General features: G+C 44.6%; 2 protein-coding genes and 1 long non-coding RNA gene across 3 annotated transcripts in view; 2 read left to right on the top strand and 1 right to left on the bottom strand.

Moving 5' to 3' along the window:
- LOC310698826 (craniofacial development protein 2-like) overlaps positions 1–1,389 on the top strand; it is a gene marked incomplete at its 3' end in the record, with an annotated part of 31,447 nt that extends 30,058 nt beyond the window's left edge. Inside the window, exon 2 of the mRNA XM_083486558.1 lies at positions 1,324–1,389. Within this exon, the coding sequence (XP_083342684.1) occupies positions 1,324–1,389 (66 nt within the window). The remainder of the gene's footprint in view (positions 1–1,323) is intronic.
- Positions 1–20,042, top strand: part of LOC310698918 — a 262,776-nt gene that overhangs the window by 187,054 nt on the left and 55,680 nt on the right. The window lies entirely within an intron of this gene.
- Positions 1–20,042, bottom strand: part of HS6ST2 (heparan sulfate 6-O-sulfotransferase 2) — a 185,785-nt gene that overhangs the window by 112,585 nt on the left and 53,158 nt on the right. The window lies entirely within an intron of this gene.

Raw genomic sequence — 20,042 nt, 5'->3', positions numbered from 1 at the left:
ATGTTTGGACTAGATACAAGGACTTGTTGGAGAATAAAACCCCAAGGTGGTTGTCGCCAATGGAGGCAAAAGCCGTGAAAAAGCTCAATATGGAGGCCAAATGGCCAAAATATTGGGAAATTTTGGAACAAGAGGGAGATAAACTGAAATTACAGAGCTATGAGAAACTGAAGTTCAAAGTACGAGATTGGCTCCATTATTATCAAATAATGGAGGTTTATAAACAGGATAGGAAAATTGGCTTCCAGGTGGAGAAATCAAAATTAGAAACAGAACTGTTAGAACCCAATACTAAGAATTTGTCAAGAATGTATAACTTGTTGCTGAAATGGAATACACAAGATGAAACAGTTAAATCAGCCATGATTAAGTGGGCACAAGACATTGGGCATAACATCATGTTTGCTGACTGGGAACAGTTGTGGACCACCGGTATAAAGTTTACGGCATATAATGCCTTAAGAGAGAATATTATGAAAATGATTTACAGGTGGTACATGACCCCAGTCAAGCTAGCAAAAATCTATCATTTGCCTGATAATAAGTGTTGGAAATGTAAAGAAATTGAAGGTACCTTTTATCACCTTTGGTGGACGTGCCCGAAGATTAAGGCTTTCTGGGAAATGATATATAATGAAATGAAAAAGGTACTTAAATGTACTTTTCCCAAGAAACCAGAGGCCTTTCTCTTGGGCATTGCCTGCCAATTGGTGTCAAAGAAAGATAGAACATTTTTTATGTATGCTACAACAGCGGCAAGAATACTCATCGCAAAGTATTGGAAGGCACAAGACCTACCCACTCTGGAAGAGTGGCAGATGAAGGTGATAGACTATATGACATTGGCTGAAATGACTGGCAGAATCCGTGACCAGGGGAAGGAGACGGCGGAAGAAGATTGGAAGAAATTTAAAATCTATCTTAAGAAATATTGTAAAATTAATAAATGTTAAAATGTTGAGGTTTTAGAAAAAAAGGGGATTACAGCTGTAAAAGATTAAGTAAAAGAAAAGAACAAGAGAAAATTTGATAAAATTAAGGGGGAGGATTTGCTGAAATAAATTTGGAAACTGGGATGCAGAAAGGGGAGGTACAGGGAAGTCGGTGAAGTAAGGTTTATGAAAAAAGGATTTGAAATTATACATGTTTGTTTATGTGTTTGTTTGTTTGTATTGTGTATTGTTTGTGTTTATAAAAATCGTGAAAAACCAATAAAAATTTTATATATATATATATAAAAACACAGAATCTTCCCTGGTATTGTCGTCAGACTGACTGGGCGGTAATTATTTGGGTCCTCTCTTTCCCCCTTTTTGAAAATAGGGACAACATTTGCCCTCCTCCAGTCTGCCGGGACTTCGCCTGTTCTCCAGGAATTCTCAAAGATGACTGCCAGTGGTTCTGAGATCACATCTGCCAGTTCTTTTAATACTCTTGGATGCAGTTCATCTGGCCCTGGAGACTTGAATACATCTAAACTAGCCAAGTATTCTTGTACTATCTCCTTAGTTATTCTGGGCTGTGTTTCCTCTGCTGAATCATTTGCTCCAAATTCTTCAGGTCGGGCATTGTTTTCTTTATCGGAGAAGACTGAGGCAAAGAAGGCATTGAGGAGTTCAGCCCTTTCTGTGTCCCCTGTTTGCATTTCACCATCTACTCCTCTGAGTGACCCCACTGTTTCTTTGTTCTTCCATTTGCTACGAACATACCCATAAAAGCCTTTTTTGTTGCTTTTAACCTCTCTAGCAAGCCTGAGTTCATTCTGTGCTTTAGCTTTTCTGACTTTGTGTCTACACGTGCTGGCTATTTGTTTGAATTCCTCTTTGGTGGTTTCCCCCCTTTTCCATTTTTTGTACACATCCTTTTTTAATCTTAACTCAGTTAAAAGTTCTTTAGATAGCCACCCTGGCTTCTTTAAGCGCCTTCCATGTTTCCGTCTCATTGGTATTGCCTGACGTTGTGCTTTTACTATCTCCCTCTTAACAAACTCCCAGGTATCATGAACTCCCTTTCCTTTTAGTATTACTGTCCATGGGATCTCACCCAGCACTTCCCTAAGTTTTATGAAGTCGGCTTTCTTAAAGTCCAGAAATTGAGTCCTAGTATGCTTGGCTGCTCCTTTCCGCTGTATAGTAAACTTCAGAAGAGCATGATCACTCGCGCCTAATGATCCTTCCACTTCTACCCCACTAACCAGGTCATCAACATTGGTTAGGACCAGATCTAAAATGGCTGTTCCTCTTGTTGCTTCTCCCACTTTCTGGACAATGAAGTTGTCTGCAAGGCCAGTGGGGAATCTGTTTGAGCTTATGCTCTTGGCTGAGTTTGACATCCAACAAATATCCGGGTAATTGAAGTCCCCCATTACTACTATCTCCCTTCCTTTTGCATGCTTGGCCATCTGTTCCAGGAAGGCATCATCTATGTCCTCCGTTTGGCTTGGGGATCTATAGTAAACTCCCACAGAGTAAACTCTGTTATTCTTCTCTCCCTTAATTTTGACCCAAATGCTCTCACTTTGGCTTTGAGGTTCTAAATCTTGGATTTCTTCACAGGTATACACATCCCTGACATATAACGCCACTCCTCCTCCTTTCTTGTCTGGTCTGTTTCTCTGAAATAGATTGCATCCCCCCATTATTACATTCCAATTGTGGGACTTGTCCCACCAGGTTTCAGTGATGCCTATTATGTCATATTTAGTTTGCTGTACCAAGAGCTCAAGCTCATCTTGCTTATTTCCCATGCTTTGCACATTAGTGTATAGACATTGAAGTCCATTAATCATTCCCCCGTGTCTCTTATTTAAGGATTTTTTCCTCCCACCACTAGGTCTGCGTGCTGTTTGCTCCATTTGGTCTATGACATTTGGATGAACATCTTCATCAATTAATAGACTCCTACCTTCAGGAGCACTGTCTCCCTCCCCCACATTAGTCAGTTTAAAGCCCTCCTGGTGAGGTTTCTGAGATTTTTGGCAAAAACATTCCTCCCAACCGTTGTGAGGTGCAGCCCATTGCTTGCCAGAAGTCCATCTTCAAGAAACTGCAGTCCGTGAACTAAGAATCCAAACCATCCCTGTTTACATCATTTGCGAAGCCAGCTGTTCACTTCCACTATTTTTCCCTCTCTGCCTGGGCCACGTCGTTCAACTGGGAGGACAGATGAGATGACAATTTGTGTATTTAGTTGCTTCAATTTCCTGCCGAGAGCCTCGTAGTTTATTTTGATCTTCTGGAGGCTGTTGCTTGCAGTGTCATTGGTTCCCACATGAACCAAGAGGAAGGGGTATTTGTCAGTGGGTTTTATGATTCCTTGCAGTCGTTCAGTTACATCTTGGATCTTAGGCCCGGGGAGACAGCACACCTCCGGAGACATCTTGTCAGGCCCACAGATCACTGCTTCTGTTCCCCTTAGTAGGGAATCCCCTATCACCACTACACGTCTCCTCTTAGTTTTGGTTGGGGTTCTTCCGTGAGCTGTCTGTTCCAAGGTTGCCTGCACATTCCCTGAGGACTGACTTTTCTGCTCGTCTTCATATACCTGATCGACTGTAATGAGGGAGAGATCCTCAAATGGAGTCTGCTCTTCGTCTTCCATGCTAGGGGAGAGGACCTCAAAGCGATTTTGTATTTCTAAACAATCAGAGCGAACCCTGGGCCTCCTACTTCTTTGAGTCACGTTTTTCCATATATTTGGCACCTGTGTTGGTGAACTAGCCTCCTTCTCAGGGGAGTCCCCTCTCTCCTCCTTGGTGGAGACGGTGTGCTCTGTTGCTTCCAAGAAGAGCTCCAGCTCTCTAATTCTTTGGAGCGTAGCTACACGTTCCTCCAGTTGCTGGACTTTGTCTTTTAAGAGGGCAATCAACATGCAATTGCTGCACGTAAAGCTGCCTGCAACCTTTGGCAAGATGGCAAACATTGCGCAGGAACCGCAGGCGACTGCAGCTGTTCCCTCCCCCTCCATCTTGAGAACGTGTCGTTGGGGGTGGCTACAGTGGTCCTCCATCATAAAAAGCGTGAAGACAGGACAAATAACTCCCCCCACACAAAAAAGCCCTAGGTCTCCCCCAACAAACGTTTGAGACTAGCTCCCCTAAATCTAAAAGATGGATCAAACTGCGCGCGCCGCTGCCCTGCAAGCTCTGATAAGCTCCTCCCACAGCTAATCACCTGCCTCAACAGAAACCCTGCCCCCTCTGACCTTTGCACAGGGAGAGCAGCTGATCAGCCACAAAGAAACACACACACACACACACACACACACACACACACTAGAATACCCTTTTTGCTCCTTCTTCAACTGCTGCCCTGCTAGCTCTGATAAGCTCCTCCCACAGCTAATCACCTGACTCAACAGAAACCCTGCCCCCTCTGACCTTTGCACAGGGAGAACAGCTGATCAGCCACAAAGAAACACACACATACAAGAAAACCCTTTTTGCTCCTTCTTCAACTGCTGCCCTGCTAGTCAGTTTGTATTAAGACTTGCATTCTACAGAATTAGCTTAGACAGCAATTGTGAGAGAAGAATATGGCCCCAGAGGATGGAGGCATGAAGTAAGGAGAGGATGGTACAGATGGTTGAACTCTACCTCACGTTCTGGCCCTTTCTACTTCCAGCAAGATCTATATCCAATCTAGTACTTCTGCAGATTAACGTCCGGGTGCCTATTTACTGAGACTGCAGCACCCCACTAGAGTGCCCCAGCTTTGTTGGGGTGCAGAGACCGGTTGGCACCATTATTGCTCCCATTCCAGTCCTAAGTTAAGACCTGGCTATTCATTCAAGTATTTGAGGAGAGAGCTGCCAGTGTGGCAGAACGGTTAGAGCATTGGGCTGTGGCCTGGGAGAGCAGGGTTTGAATCCCCACTGGGTGCGACCTTGGGCCAGTCACCATCTCTCAGCCTAACCCACCTCACAGGGATGCAAGGATACAAGAGGGGGAGGGAGAACCATGTACACCACCCTCCTTGGAGGAAAGGGCAGCATATAAATGTAACAAATAAATATCTCAGCTGCTTGTGTTGATTTCATGGCCAGTTACTGTATATTACATGGAGTGTATTTTGTTGTGATTTATGTTGCGTTGCAGTTTCATGGTTTGTAACCTGCCCAGAGATCATTTTATATATGGCAGGTAAGAAGTGTAATCATAATTATTGTAATATGGAGGAGGAAGAGAACAGCAACTCTCTGTGGACAAACGTCGGCTCCCTTGGCCAGTAAAGCAAGATGAGCCCAGCAACCCCAGAGTCATCTGTGACTGGACTTAACTGTCAGGGGCCCTTTACTTTTAAGAAGTGTAATGATAATTATTGTAATATGGAGGAGGGAAAGAAAAGCAACTTAAGTTAAATTTTGGAACAAGAAGGAGACAAACTGAAATTGCAGAGTTTTGAAAAATTAAAAAACAAAGTGCGAGACTGGCTTCATTATTATCAGATAATGAAGGCATATAATTTGGATAAGAAAATTGGCTTCCAGGTGGAAAAGTCAAAATTAGAAACAGAACTGTTAGAACCAAAAACTAAGAATTTGTCAAGAATGTATAACTTGCTGTTGAAATGGAATACTCAGGATGAAACGGTGAAATCTGCTATGATTAAATGGGCACAAGATGTTGGACATAATATTATGTTTGCTGACTGGGAACAGTTATGGACCACAGGTATGAAGTTTACGGCATGTAATGCCTTAAGAGAAAATCTAATGAAAATGATTTACAGGTGGTACATGACACCAGTCAAGCTTGCAAAAAATTACCATTTGCCCGATAATAAATGCTGGAAATGTAAAGAAACTGAAGGCACTTTCTTTCACCTTTGGTGGACGTGCCCATAGATTAAGGCTTTCTGGGAAATGATATATAATGAATTGAAAAAGGTATTTAAATATACCTTCCTGAAGAAACCAGAGGCCTTTCTCCTGGGCATTGTCGGTCAATTGGTGCCAAAGAAGGACAGAACTTTTTTTATGTATGCCACAACAGCAGCAAGAATTCTCATTGCAAAGTACTGGAAGACACAAGATCTACCCACCCTGGAAGAATGGCAGATGAAGCTGATGGACTACATGGAATTGGCAGAAATGACTGGCAGAATCCGAGATCAGGGAGAAGAGTTGGTGAAAGAAGACTGGAAGAAATTTAAAGATTATTTACAGAAATATTGTAAAATTAATGAATGCTAGAAGGATGTTGGATAGAAACTAAGTGGTTTCCAGCTGTAATGCTTTAAGAGATATGGGGAAGAAAAGGTTCTCACAAATGGGTAAAAGTTTAATGGTAAGGATTTGCTGGACTAACAAACTGAACTGGAATACTAAGAAGGGAGGCATGAGGAGGTCTGAGGAAATAAGTGTATGGAAGTTATGTCATTGAAAATTAATGTGTGTTTTTAACTGTTTTTTGATTTTGTATGTTTATTTTTCATTTTTTTGTTATATCATAAAAATTCTTAATAAATATCTTTTTTAAAAAAAGAAAAGAAAAGCAACGTAAGAACATAGAACAGATAGCGGCAATTATTCCAGATTCAGAAACCTGGAAGAAAAGCAAATTTTATACATGACATTACTGATATCAGAGAAATGGCAGGGCCAGCCCAAGGCATTTTGCAGCATGGGGCAAATAAAGAAAATGGCACTCCCCACATGCCCTCTGTTGCCCAAGGTGACTGGGGGAGCCCTGGAGAAGCCCCAGCACACTGAAGACAGTGGGGAGGAGAAAAGGGAGTCCGGAGAAGTGACAGAGGGGAAGGACCTTCTTCTTTAGGGAGCAACTGGGAGGGCACTGGCAGCTCCCATCGGCTGCGGAAGGAGCAGCGACAAAAGGTGGCAAAGGCAGGAAATGATGCCTCTTGCTTTGCAAAACTGCTGCTCCTCCCAGCTGCCCCCAGCAACTGCCTCAGTGAGGAAAATGGGCAGCCCAGTGGCAGAGCAAGCCAATCGGGCACCTGGGGCAGCGCACGTGCCCTGCACCCAGGGGTGGGGCCAGCCGGGTTAGGATGCTCCACAAGGCCTCCAAGGAGTCTGCCTGCCTCCTCCCACTCAGCCGCCCTACAGGGGAGGTGGAGGTGGTGGGTGAACCGTTTGGGGCAGTGCGGAGCCTGTGGGAACCCAAGCCACTGCGCCACTCCCAGGAGAGATGTGTGGCTTGGGCACGCTGCAGGCCCCGCGGTGAGTGCCGCCCGGCATTTTGTCACCCCCTCAGTGGTGACACCCAGGGCAAACCACCCCCACCACACACCCCTTCCTCCACCCCTGGCCCAGCCCTGAGAAGTGGAGTGGTGTTTCTTCCAAAACAAAGGAAGAAAAGTGCACACACAAAAGTCAGGGGAATAAGCCGCTCTTGCAAACACCCTTAACCCAGTGTGATTTCTGGTGCCACATAAATCAAGTTGAAATAAAGGCAGCAACATGGGCAGCAACTCTCTCTTTCTTTCTCCCTCCCCCCCCCCCTCTCACACACAATCACTGCACCTCGAAAGTGCATCATCCTCAGGTAGCTATCAAAGGTAACTCTGTTTTTCATGCATATAAAGGTGTAAAAGCACTAACTTCAAGGGAGCTTTAGGCTGATGTAAGAGAGATAAGTCCAGGCCTAAGCAGAGAAGCCCGGATAAAGAGGGGTATTTGAAGGTTGAAAGGAACAGGCCAGTATCTTTTAAATCCAAAGAATTATTCCTTGAGGCTGGTAGGGGTTTCTGAGGGGTCTATTTTATCTCTGACTTCTGTACTCAAAGGTGTATTTAAATCTCAGTTCAAGACTTAAAAGAGGTGGGAGATTTTTTATTTTATTTGTAAGACTTTACACACTTCCACACTTCCTTTAAAAACTAACAACAATAATGAACAGATTGTATCTGTTTTCATTGCCCAACAAAGGAGTTAAGCATTTTTTTTAATACCAGAGGTGGGAAGAGACACAGATCTGTGGGTTACAACCCAATGGTGAACTAATCTTGATGCCAAAAAGCGCAGCCTCAAAAATTTGCAGTCAGAATAAATTCTACATTGGTACGTGTGTGTGTGTGTGTGTGTGTGTGTGTGTGTGTTGCACAATTCCTCTTGCCTCTACACCTGCATTTCCCACCCTAAAAGCACTGTTTTGGCGTGCATACAAATGCACACTCCAGAATCACACTGGGCTGCTGCATTTGATCCCACCTATGGAGGCAGCATCTGGATCTGCCAGATTCTAACAAACCCAAGAGGTCCAGAAGTAAACATCCTATGAAGAACCCCAAAGTTTTTCCGTTGATTTATGAAGATGCCCAAACAGACACACACACACACACACACACACACACACACACACACACAGTATATAAAATTCATCTTCTTAGCACATCAGCAGTGTTAACAAAAGATGAAGTTAGAAGTCTGTTAATCGGTAACTAATCTGCTTTGAGAGAACTTAATATCCTCTGAGTCTATGTTACCATACTGTACATAATCTGTGTTATTTTCTATCCCGGTTAAGATGCATGCCTGATTAATTCACTGTAGAGTCTCAACTAAACTTTGGAAAATGATCTTATTTCATGCTTCTACAGAGCTATTGATTTTCCATAACGTTCCTTAGAGCAAAATCCACCTGGAAAAAATGACGACTTCTAAAAAATATTAGCGCAGCTCCTGTTCATTGCTGTATATGTGTGTGTGCAGGAGATTTTCCTGGGAGTTGTTGCCCTCTGGGTCACTCTGCTGCTCTTAACCGTGCCCTCAACCCCACCATGTTGCAGTGGATCCGGCCTCTGCCGCGTTCGCACTGCATCCAGCAGGAAAAACGTGGGAAGAAACAAGGGAGCGAAAATGCAAGAGCGCGTCTGTCTTCCCTCCTCTTAAGCCCATACTGCAGTCCCAGAGATAACAGGATAAAAAACAGTATAGTAAAGCTTTGAAGCACAAGTGGGGAAATGTTGCCTTTTAAAGAATCCGTCTTCCAGGTTGTGTTCTGTAAGGAGCCATATCCCTTCTGAAGCTTGAGGTTGGAGTGGGGAGAAAGGGGTGGAGAGGAGAAGGAAGCACCCACCTCTTCAATCAGAATCATCTGTGGTGAGGAAAGGGATGGACTAGGCCCTAACGAAAACATTAAACAGCTTTGGGCTGGCGAGAGAGATTGGATTTCCCATCTTTATCAGCGAGTGCAGTGCTTCCCATTTACACAACATCTGTAGGAACATTAAGCCTACCTCTGAGGGTAAAACAACAACCCGCAAGCCAACTGCGCAAGGAGACTCATCGTCTGAACCACCTCTGCCTCATTCAACTATTAAGCAGTAATGCTGATTTGAAAGGGATTTGCATTATCGATGGCAGGTTGATGCCGCAGAAAACTGGTACCTATACCAGATCAGAGAACACTCATATTTCATTGTGCGCTCCCAGATCCAGCACAGGCTCCTTGTCCTTCCCTTCAAAGCAGACTCTCTGTGGCTAGAATCATAGAATCATAGAATCATAGAGTTGGAAGAGACCACAAGGGCCATCGAGTCCAACCCCCTGCCAAGCAGGAAACACCATCAGAGCACTCCTGACATATGGTTGTCAAGCCTCTGCTTAAAGACCTCCAAAGAAGGAGACTCCACCACACTCCTGGGCAGCAAATTCCGCTACCAGACTTATACTCAGAGAGAACTTGCTGCAAGACAGACCCAAAAAAGAAAATAACAGAACACCTCTAGTCATCACATACAGCTCCCAAGTTAAAACAGTACAACGCATCATCAGAGATCTACAACCTCTCCTGGACAATGACAGTTCTCTTTCTCAAGCTCTGGGAGGAAGACCTTTCATTGCCTACAGACAGCCACCCAATCTTAAACAACTCCTAACCCACAATAATACTACAACCAGACTTAACACGGACACTGGCACCAGAGCCTGCAATAAACCCAGATGCCAACTTTGCTGCCACATACACCCGGACAACACCATTACTGGCCCCAACAACATCACACATACCATCTCGGGACTATTCAATTGCTCATCATCTAACATTGTGTATGGCATCAAATGCCAACAGTGTCCTTCAGCTCTCTATATTGGACAAACAGGCCAAACCTTACGCCAAAGAATAAATGGACATAAATCTGACATCAAGAATCACAAAACAGAGAAACCAGTAGGAGAACACTTCAATCTCCCAGGACATTCTATACAAGATCTCAAAGTAGCTGTTTTACTACAAAGGAATTTCAGAAATAGACTGGAAAGAGAAGCTGCTGAATTGCAACTCATTACCAAACTTAAAACCATGGAGAGACCTGGTTTGAACAAAGACATTGGATTTTTATCCCATTATACATGACTAAGCCATTTCTCACCTTCTCACCCCTTGCCTTTTCCTGTAAGACCTATTACAGTCGTTAAGAGTCGTCAACAGGCTCATCTCAGCTATCTGCCAATCTCCCATTCCCACCACCCTTCTGAGTAATACCCCTCCCCACCTTCTCACTATATAGAAGGATCTGGCAACTTCTGTTTCAGTGTATCTGAAGAAGTGTGCTTGCACACGAAAGCTCATACCAAGAACTAACTTAGTTGGTCTTAAAGGTGCTACTGGAAGGATTTTTTTATTTTGACTATGGCAGACCAACACGGCTACCTATCTGTAACTATAATCAAACAAACTTCCATTTGATAAGATGAACAGATAAATCAGCCATTTGAGCATGCTTGATAATTGGGGGAAGGGAAAGAGAACAATATCCACCACGATGCTGCACAAAAGGCAACATTCAAATTAAGTGACTCATTATTGTTGTTGTTGTTGTTGTTGTTGTTGTTGTTGCATGATAAGAAATGATATCCCAAGGAGGACACGTAGGCCAGCACCTTTCCATAGATGGGTACATTACCACCAAAATATGTATTTCACCAGAACCACCTCTTAATTATACGCAGCCAAGTTGCAAAGCCCATTTCTTTTCTTTTCAAAGTTCTGCCTTACAAGAGATATTTGCCTATGAATCAGCAGTTGGGTTAATTCATTATTCAGGAGCCTTGTTATTTACTGCGCATTACAGCATGGTTAATTATTTACACACGCCTGTCTCTTGTCTGTGCATCTGTTTTTCTCCCTTAAGAAAAGGGGGGACGGGGGGACGGACCGTTTATAATCTCCTTTGCAGAGAGGATATAGCAGTCAGAGGTCGGGTGTTGTTGCATCAGAGGCTCCCAGTCCGTTTTCTTCTTGTCCTGGCTCTGCTCTTATTCCTTGCAAATTCTACAGAGAATGTAGTCGCCTTCTAGGTCACCCCAAACCCACAAAGACTCACTTTAATTAACACATTAATTAGGGAGGAGTTAGGCCCCATCACACACTTAAAACATTATTTTATCATTTTAAACAGTCATGGTTCCTTGCCCCTCCCCAAAGGAGTCATGGAAAGTAGTTTGCATCGGGTACTGAGAGTGGGCAGAAGACCCCTAGATGACCCTCGGGATCCCTTCCAATTCTACAAGTCTTTATTCCCCTCACAGAGCTACAGTTCTCCAGAGTGGTTTAACAATCAATCCCTTTTCCTGAGGAACTCTGGGAATTATAGCTCTGTGAGGTGAAGATCTCTCAGCACCCTGTACAAACTACACTTCCCAGGAAGAGCAACAGGAACCAAAACGCACCATTCATATAAGACCTTCTGAATGCACCCAAAGCATCCCATGAGCCTCGTGGATGTGCAGCTGTCAAGCAAGGGCACGTGGCCGTGAGCCAAGCCAGTGAGAGTTGCCTTTCATCCTCCGCTCAATGGCCTTCCAGCACCTCCCTCTTGCTGGGGAGTTTTTATAGTTCAGGAGGTCCCTCACAGGTTTTATTTTATGATTAAGTAGCTTTTTTAAGCCTCTAATTAATGGCCGGGAGATGGAACTCTTGAAGGCTCCTTACTGTAATTGCTGCAGAAGTTTATGATATAATAAATAGGATGAAGTATCAATAATTATTATTGACCAATTTGTCAGTTTCCAAGGGCAGGTATGACAGTTATACCAGAATGTTGTGCAGAGAGGGCAGCCCTACACAGCAGCAACCCTTGAAATCCTGGTCAATTTTTAAAGGTGATAAACATACGCTGCTGTTGCTGCTGCTTCAATGAAGGCAATAAAAACCATTAAACTTACATTCAGGGCAACACCACACCAGTTTGAAATTTCAACTAGTAGACTGATCAGGGATCACTGCAGCTCCCATCAGCACAGCCAGCACAGCTATTGGTCGGGGAGGGGCATAAACACAGCACCCCTTCTGGATCAGACCAAAGGCCCAATGAGTCCAGTGTCCTACTCTTGGTTTAGTCTTGTTTACCCTCCAGGACCCTAGGTTCCTACTCTTGTTTGTTTGTATTGGAAATGCCAGGGGTTACATACACAGGAAATAGCAAAAGATTGGGGGGGGGAGTTTAAATCGTGGGGGCAGATAAGGAACGACCTAGCTCACTCCTGGCAACCTTTCCTTGCATTCTGACAGATCAGTCATATAATCAAGTCCTTCCAATAAGGCAAAAAAAAAAAACCGAGACCAGGCGACCTTGGAACAGACAGCTCACAGAAGAACCCCGACCAAACCTATGAGGAGGCGTGTAGTGGTGATAGGGGATTCCCTACTGAGGGGAACAGAAGCAGTGATCTGTGGGCCTGACAAGATGTCTCGGGAAGTGTGCTGTCTCCCCGGGGCTAAGATCCAAGATGTAACTGAACAACTGCAAGGAATCATAAAACCCACTGACAAATACCCCTTCCTCTTGGTTCATGTGGGAACCAATGACACTGCAAGCAATAGCTTCCAGAAGATCAAAAGAGACTACGAGGCTCTCGGCAGGAAATTGAAGCAACTAAATGCACAAATTGTCATCTCATCTGTCCTCCCAGTTGAACGACGTGGCCCAGGCAGAGAGGGAAAAATAGTGGAAGTGAACAGCTGGCTTCGCAAATGGTGTAAACAGGAACGGTTTGGATTCTTAGATCACGGACTGCAGTTTCTTGAAGATGGACTTCTGGGAAGCGATGGGCTGCACCTCACAATGGTTGGGAGAAATGTTTTTGCCAAAAATCTCAGAAACCTCATTAGGAGGGCTTTAAACTGACTAATGTGGGGGAGGGAGACAGTGCTCCTGAAGATAGGAGTCTATTAATTGATGAAGATGTTCATCCAAATGTCATAGACCAAATGGAGCAAACAGCATGCAGACCTAGTGGTGGGAGGAAAAAATCCTTAAATAAGAGACACGGGGGAATGATTAATGGACTTCAATGTCTGTACACTAATGCGCAAAGCATGGGAAATAAACAAGATGAGCTTGAGCTCTTGGTACAGCAAACTAAATATGACATAATAGGCATCACTGAAACCTGGTGGGATAAGTCCCACGATTGGAAGGTAATAATGGAGGTATACAATCTATTTCAGAGAAACAGACCAGACAAGAAAGGAGGAGGAGTGGCGTTATATGTCAGGGATGTGTATACCTGTGAAGAAATCCAAGATTTAGAACCTCCAAGCCAAAGTGAGAGCATTTGGGTCAAAATTAAGGGAGAGAAGAATAACAGAGACCTCATTGTGGGAGTTTACTATAGATCCCCAAGCCAAACGGAGGACATAGATGATGCCTTCCTGGAACAGATGGCCAAGCATGCAAAAGGAAGGGAGATAGTAGTAATGGGGGACTTCAGTTACCCAGATATTTGTTGGATGTCAAACTCAGCCAAGAGCATAAGGTAAAACAGATTCCTCACTGGCCTTGCAGACAACTTCATTGTCCAGAAAGTGGGAGAAGCAACAAGAGGAACAACCTCGTAGTCTCTTTTAATCTTCTGGAGGCTATTGCTTGCAGTGTCATTGGTTCCCACATGAACCAAGAGGAAGGGATACTTGTCAGTGGGTTTTATGATTCCTTGCAGTCGTTCAGTTACATCTTGGATCTTAGCCCCGGGGAGACAGCACACCTCCCGAGACATCTTGTCAGGCCCACAGATCACTGCTTCTGTTCCCCTCGGTAGGGAATCCCCTATCACCACTACATGCCTCCTCTTAGGTTTGGTCGGGGTTCTTCCATGAGCTGTCCGTTCCAAGGTCGCCTGCACATTCCCTGAGGACTGACTTTGTTGCTCGTCTTCATATACCCGATTGACTGTAAAGAGGGAGAGATCCTCAAATGGAGTCTGCTCTTCGTCTTCCATGCTCGGGGAGAGGACTTCAAAGCGACTGTGTATTTCTAAACAATCAGAGCGAACCCTGGGCCTCCTACTTCTTTGAGTCACGTTTCTCCATATATCTGGCACCTGTGTTGGTGAACTAGCCTCCTTCTCAGGGGAGTCCCCTCTCTCCTCCTTGGTGGAGACGGTGTGCTCTGTTGCTTCCAAGAAGAGCTCCAGCTCTCTAATTCTTTGGAGCGTCGCTACACGTTCCTCCAGTTGCTGGACTTTGTCTTTTAAGAGGGCAATCAACATGCAATTGCTGCACGTAAAGCTGCCTGCAACCTTTGGCAAGATGGCAAACATTGCGCAGGAACCGCAGGCGACTGCAGCTGTTCCCTCCCCCTCCATCTTGAGAACGTGTCGTTGGGGGTGGCTACAGTGGTCCTCCATCATAAAAAGCGTGAAGACAAGACAAATAACTCCCCCCCCCACAAAAACCTAGGTCTCCTCCAACAAACGTCTGAGACTAGATCCCCTAAATCTAAAAGATGGATCAAACTGCGCGCGCCGCTGCCCTGCAAGCTCTGATAAGCTCCTTCCACAGCTTATCACCTGACTCAACAGAAGCCCTGCCCCCTCTGACCTTTGCACAGGGAGAACAGCTAATCAGCCACAAAGAAACACACACACACAAGAAAACCCTTTTTGCTCCTTCTTCAACTGCTGCCCTGCTACCTCTGATAAGCTCCTCCCACAGCTAATCACCTGACTCAACAGAAACCCTGCCCCCTCTGACCTTTGCACAGGGAGAACAGCTAATCAGCCACAAAGAAACACACAAGAAAACCCTTTTTGCTCCTTCTTCAACTGCTGCCCTGCTAGCTCTGATAAGCTCCTCCCACAGCTAATCAACTTCCTCAACAGAAACCCTGCCCCCTCTGCCCTTTCACAGGGAGAGCAGCTAATCAGCCACAAAGAAACACACAAGAAAACCCTTTTTGCTCCTTCTTCAACTGCTGCCCTGCTAGCTCTGATAAGCTCCTCCCACAGCTAATCACCTGACTCAACGGAAACCCTGGCCCCTCTGACCTTTGCACAGGGAGAGCAGCTGATCAGCCACAAAGAAACACACAAGAAAACCCTTTTTGCTCCTTCTTCAACTGCTGCCCTGCTTGCTCTGATAAGCCCCTCCCACAGCTAATCACCTGCCTCAACAGAAACCCTGCCCCCTCTGACCTTTGTACAGGGAGAACAGCTGATCAGCCACAAAGAAACACACACACACAAGAAAACCCTTTTTGCTCCTTCTTCAACTGCTGCCCTGCAAGCTTTGATAAGCTCCTCCCACAGCTAATCACCAGACTCAACAGAAACCCCACCCCCTCTGACCTTTGCACAGGGAGAACAGCTAATCAGCCACAAAGAAACACACACACACAAGAAAACCCTTTTTGCTCCTCTTCAACTGCTGCCCTGCTTGCTCTGATAAGCCCCTCCCACAGCTAATCACCTGACTCAACAGAAACCCTGCCCCCTCTGACCTTTGCACAGGGAGAGCAGCTAATCAGCCACAAAGAAACACACACACACAAGAAAACCCTTTTTGCTCCTCTTCAACTGCTGCCCTGCTAGCTCTGATAAGCTCCTCCCACAGCTAATCACCTGACTCAACAGAAACCCCACCCCCTCTGACCTTTGCACAGGGAGAACAGCTAATCAGCCACAAAGAAACACACACACACAAGAAAACCCTTTTTGCTCCTCTTCAACTGCTGCCCTGCTTGCTCTGATAAGCCCCTCCCACAGCTAATCACCTGACTCAACAGAAACCCTGCCCCCTCTGACCTTTGTACAGGGAGAACAGCTGATCAGCCACAAAGAAACACACACACACAAGAAAACCCTTTTTGCTCCTTCTTCAACTGCTGCCCTGCAAGCTTTGATAAGCTCCTCCCACAGCTAATCACCTGACTCAACAGAAACCCTGCCCCCTCTGCCCTTTCACAGGGAGAACAGCTAATCAGCCACAAAGAAACACACACACACAAGAAAACCCTTTTTGCTCCTCTTCAACTGCTGCCCTGCTTGCTCTGATAAGCCCCTCCCACAGCTAATCACCTGACTCAACAGAAACCCTGCCCCCTCTGACCTTTACACAGGGAGAACAGCTGATCAGCCACAAAGAAACACACACACATACACTAGAATACCCTTTTTGCTCCTTCTTCAACTGCTGCCCTGCTAGCTCTGTATGTAGGCGAGTTGTTGCTCATTGGGAGATTGGTAAGGCTTATTTGACATCAGCATGAAACTGAGCCTTTATTGGATCAGCTCAGCCCTGTGGAATACTCTGCCAATAGAGATTCAGCAGGAGACTTGTTTTAACATTTAGACATTTGCTGAAAACTTTTCAACGGCACCTGTATTATGCAGAGCATAAGGATAACATCTTTTGTAAGAGTTAGCTTCTGATTTGTAATTTTTAAAAAATTATGTCTTTATTTTTGGGATACACATGCATGCACATACAAAGGATGATTGCATCTCATGCAGAGATTCAGTTCCAAGAGTTCCATGTATACATACACAAAATGTGCATACAGTGGTACCTCGGGTTACAAACACTTTGGGTTACAGACTCCGCTAACCTGGAAGTAGTACCTCAGGTTAAGAACTTTACCTTAGGATGAGAACAGAAATCGTGCATTGGCAGCAGCGGGAGGCCCCATTAGATAAAGTGGTACCTCAGGTTAAGAATGGTTTCAGGTGAAGAACAGACCTCCGGAATGAATTAAGTTTGTAACCAGAGGGACCACTGTACTCAAACTGTTGAAACCGCTCCAGTGCGAGCATCCTGAGGCTTCTGGCTTCTGAGGCCCCAGGATGCTTTCATTAGATCTTGTGGGGCCGCCTCAGTTCCTGAGAGATCTGACAAGAGCATTGCAGACCCAGCAAGGCAGAGAGCTTAAAAGTTTATTTTGCACCAAGCTTTCCTGGGGCAGAAACAACTTTTAAGTTCTATGGATTGCTAGCATTTAACTTGCAGGATTCAAATCATTGACCTTCAACCGCATATAGTTGAAATACACATAAGAAGGGATTGTACTGTGCAGTACATACACACACACGTATATATACAACCACTTTGATATGTCTCATTAAATTGTGGTGCGCAAGTTTCTTTTTTCTTTTTACTAATAAAATATAAATAAACAAACAATGCAGTTACACAAAAAGCATTTACCTCATTTGGTTAGAGCCTGGTGCTGATAACACCAAGGTTGCAGGTTCAAATCCTGCATTGGACTGCTGCATATTCCTGCACTGTAGGGGGTTGGACTAGATGATCCTCAGGGTCCCACACTAAGGTCTGGTATCTTTTTCATACCCTGGTTCTAAATTGCACAGCGCTTTTTATACCACTATCAGCACCATGAACTTAGCCTGGTAGCTAACTTACAGCCAGGCCAATTCTTTCAACCATGGGGTAACTTACTGGCAATATCTTGCCACAGTGAGTAGTGGAGTTGTCATTGGAGTACTCAAGGGCACCCCACACAGAGTGCACTGCAGTACTCTGGCCTGGAGGTTAACAGTCCATGGATAACAGGCTCTTCAGGTCCAGAAAGAGCTACATCTAAAGAACCAATTCCTACGCTGTGAAGAACAGACCTCTTCAGAAGATAATATTTGCAGGATGCCCTTCCCCTGCAGAGTGCAGGTTAGAAACTATCTAATCTTATCTGTATATACCAAGGATAGGAAACCCTGTGACCTCCAGATGTTCTGGACTACAACTCCCATCAACCAGCATAGAAACCCCAGTCAGGGGTGAAGGAACCTGCATTCTAGAACATCAGGAGAGCACCACGTTATCTCTCAAATCTGCAATGAATTGCCTCACACTTCCAGATTCTGTTTTGTATTCACCCTCCCAGCCCTTTTCTTTTTTAAACTAGAACACCTTACCTAAAATGCTTCTTCTAAAATATACCTGTTACCTCTAGCTACATAATTTGGTAGGATGGCACTCATGTTTCCACAAGGCAATATATATTTTTCCTAAACAAACAGATAAAGCCGGCTTTGATTATTATCCTCGTTGTTAATGGGGGGTGTCTTCCTTTCAGCAATCTTCCTGCACTAATCATTTGTAAAATAAAGTCTGCTATATTTTAGAAAGATTTACTCTTCCTTGTTAAGCTCTAAAGAGGTTTATCTTTGTAAAGCATTTTTTAATGGGGTTGGGGGAACGGTGAGGACCCTCCCCCATCCTTTTGCAAAAAACAGCAAGGAAATAATATTCCTCTTCTTAGCAAACACCACCACTTGAAAAGGTTACGCTGGCCTTTCCAAATACCACCTCCTGTGCACAGAACTCAGTGCTAATGACTCTAAGGATGAACAGCTACTTTCTAATACATCTTAACCTTTGAAAAATGGGGCCCTCATTGTCTTACCTTCATAGGCAGTTTGTTCACCTGATGTCGTTTATCTCTTGACAAAGGCCACCGTGATGGAATATATGTATGGAATGTAAGAACCCGGTCAGCTTTTGTTGACAGTTTAAGGGAACATAAATTATGTGATGATTATGAGGCACCACTTCCTTCCCATACTGTACATTCCTGGCAGCAGGCTCTGCATTCATTGTGCAATAGCCAAGCCTTGATTGCTCCATTTATACAGGGCATCTGCATGGCATCATGGAAAAGCACAGTTCCACTACTCAGAAGTTGGAAAATCCAATTTACTTTAAAAAACAACAACAACCCTCTGACAGTGGAAGTAGAACATTGTGGCTAATAGTCATGGATAGCTTTGTCCTCCCATGAGTTTGTCTAATCCTCTTTTAAAACCACCCAAAGTTGGTGGGCATCAATACATGTTGTTGTTGTTGTTGTTGTTGTTGTTGTTGTTGTTGTTGTTGTTGTTGTTGTTGTTGTTGCTGTTGCTGCTGTTGTTGTTGTTGTTGTTGTTGTTGCTGTTGTTGTTATATTTATTTATAGCCTGCCTTTTCCCTGGCAGGGATTCCAGGGACTCAAGGCAGATTACAGCTAGAAAAGAAATAGCTAAAAACACGGGGGTGGTGGGAAGCCATAATTTAAAAGCATTACACGTGCCCTTAGGTGGTGCAGTGGGTCAGCGCATCTGGCTGTTAACCAGGAAGTTGGTGGTTCAAGCCCAGCCAGGGAAGTCTGTGGACTGCCTTCCAACTCTACAATTTTATGAGTCTATGATTATTGGAATTTAACTACAATGGCACCTCGGGTTAAGAACTTACTGTATTTTTCGCTCTATAAGACGCATCAGACCACAAGACGCACCTAGTTTTTGGAGGAGGAAAACAAAAAAAAAAAGTATTCTGAACCTCAGAAGCCAGAACAGCAAGAGGGATCGCTGTGCAGTGAAAGCAGCAATCCCTCTTGCTGTTCTGGCTTCTGGGATAGCTGCGCAGCCTGCATTCGCTCCATAAGACGCACACACATTTCCCCTTACTTTTTAGGAGGGAAAAGGTGAGTCTTATAGAGCAAAAAATACGGTAATTTGTTCTGGAGGTCTGTTATTAACGTGAAACTGTTCTTAACCTCAGGTTAACCACTTTAGCTAATGGGGCCTCCCGCTGCTGCTACACCACCGCTGCGCGATTTCTGTACTCCTCCTAAAGCAAAGTTCTTAACCCAAGGTACTATTTCTGGGTTAGCGGAGTCTGTAACCCGAAGCGTATGTAACCCGAGGTACCACTGTATTAAGGATCTGTTAAAACATACAGAGCAATATAACAAAAAAAGGAACACAGGACACAGGAAGCTGCCTTATAGTGAGTCAAACCACTGGTCCATCTGGCCCAGTACCGCCTACACTGACTGGCAGCAATGGCTCTCCAGGGATTCAGGCAGAAG

This window comes from Podarcis liolepis (genome assembly GCF_965112155.1).
Source record: "Podarcis liolepis genome assembly, chromosome: Z".
Classification (NCBI taxonomy): domain Eukaryota; kingdom Metazoa; phylum Chordata; class Lepidosauria; order Squamata; family Lacertidae; genus Podarcis; species Podarcis liolepis.
This window is presented reverse-complemented; position numbering and strand designations above follow the sequence as displayed.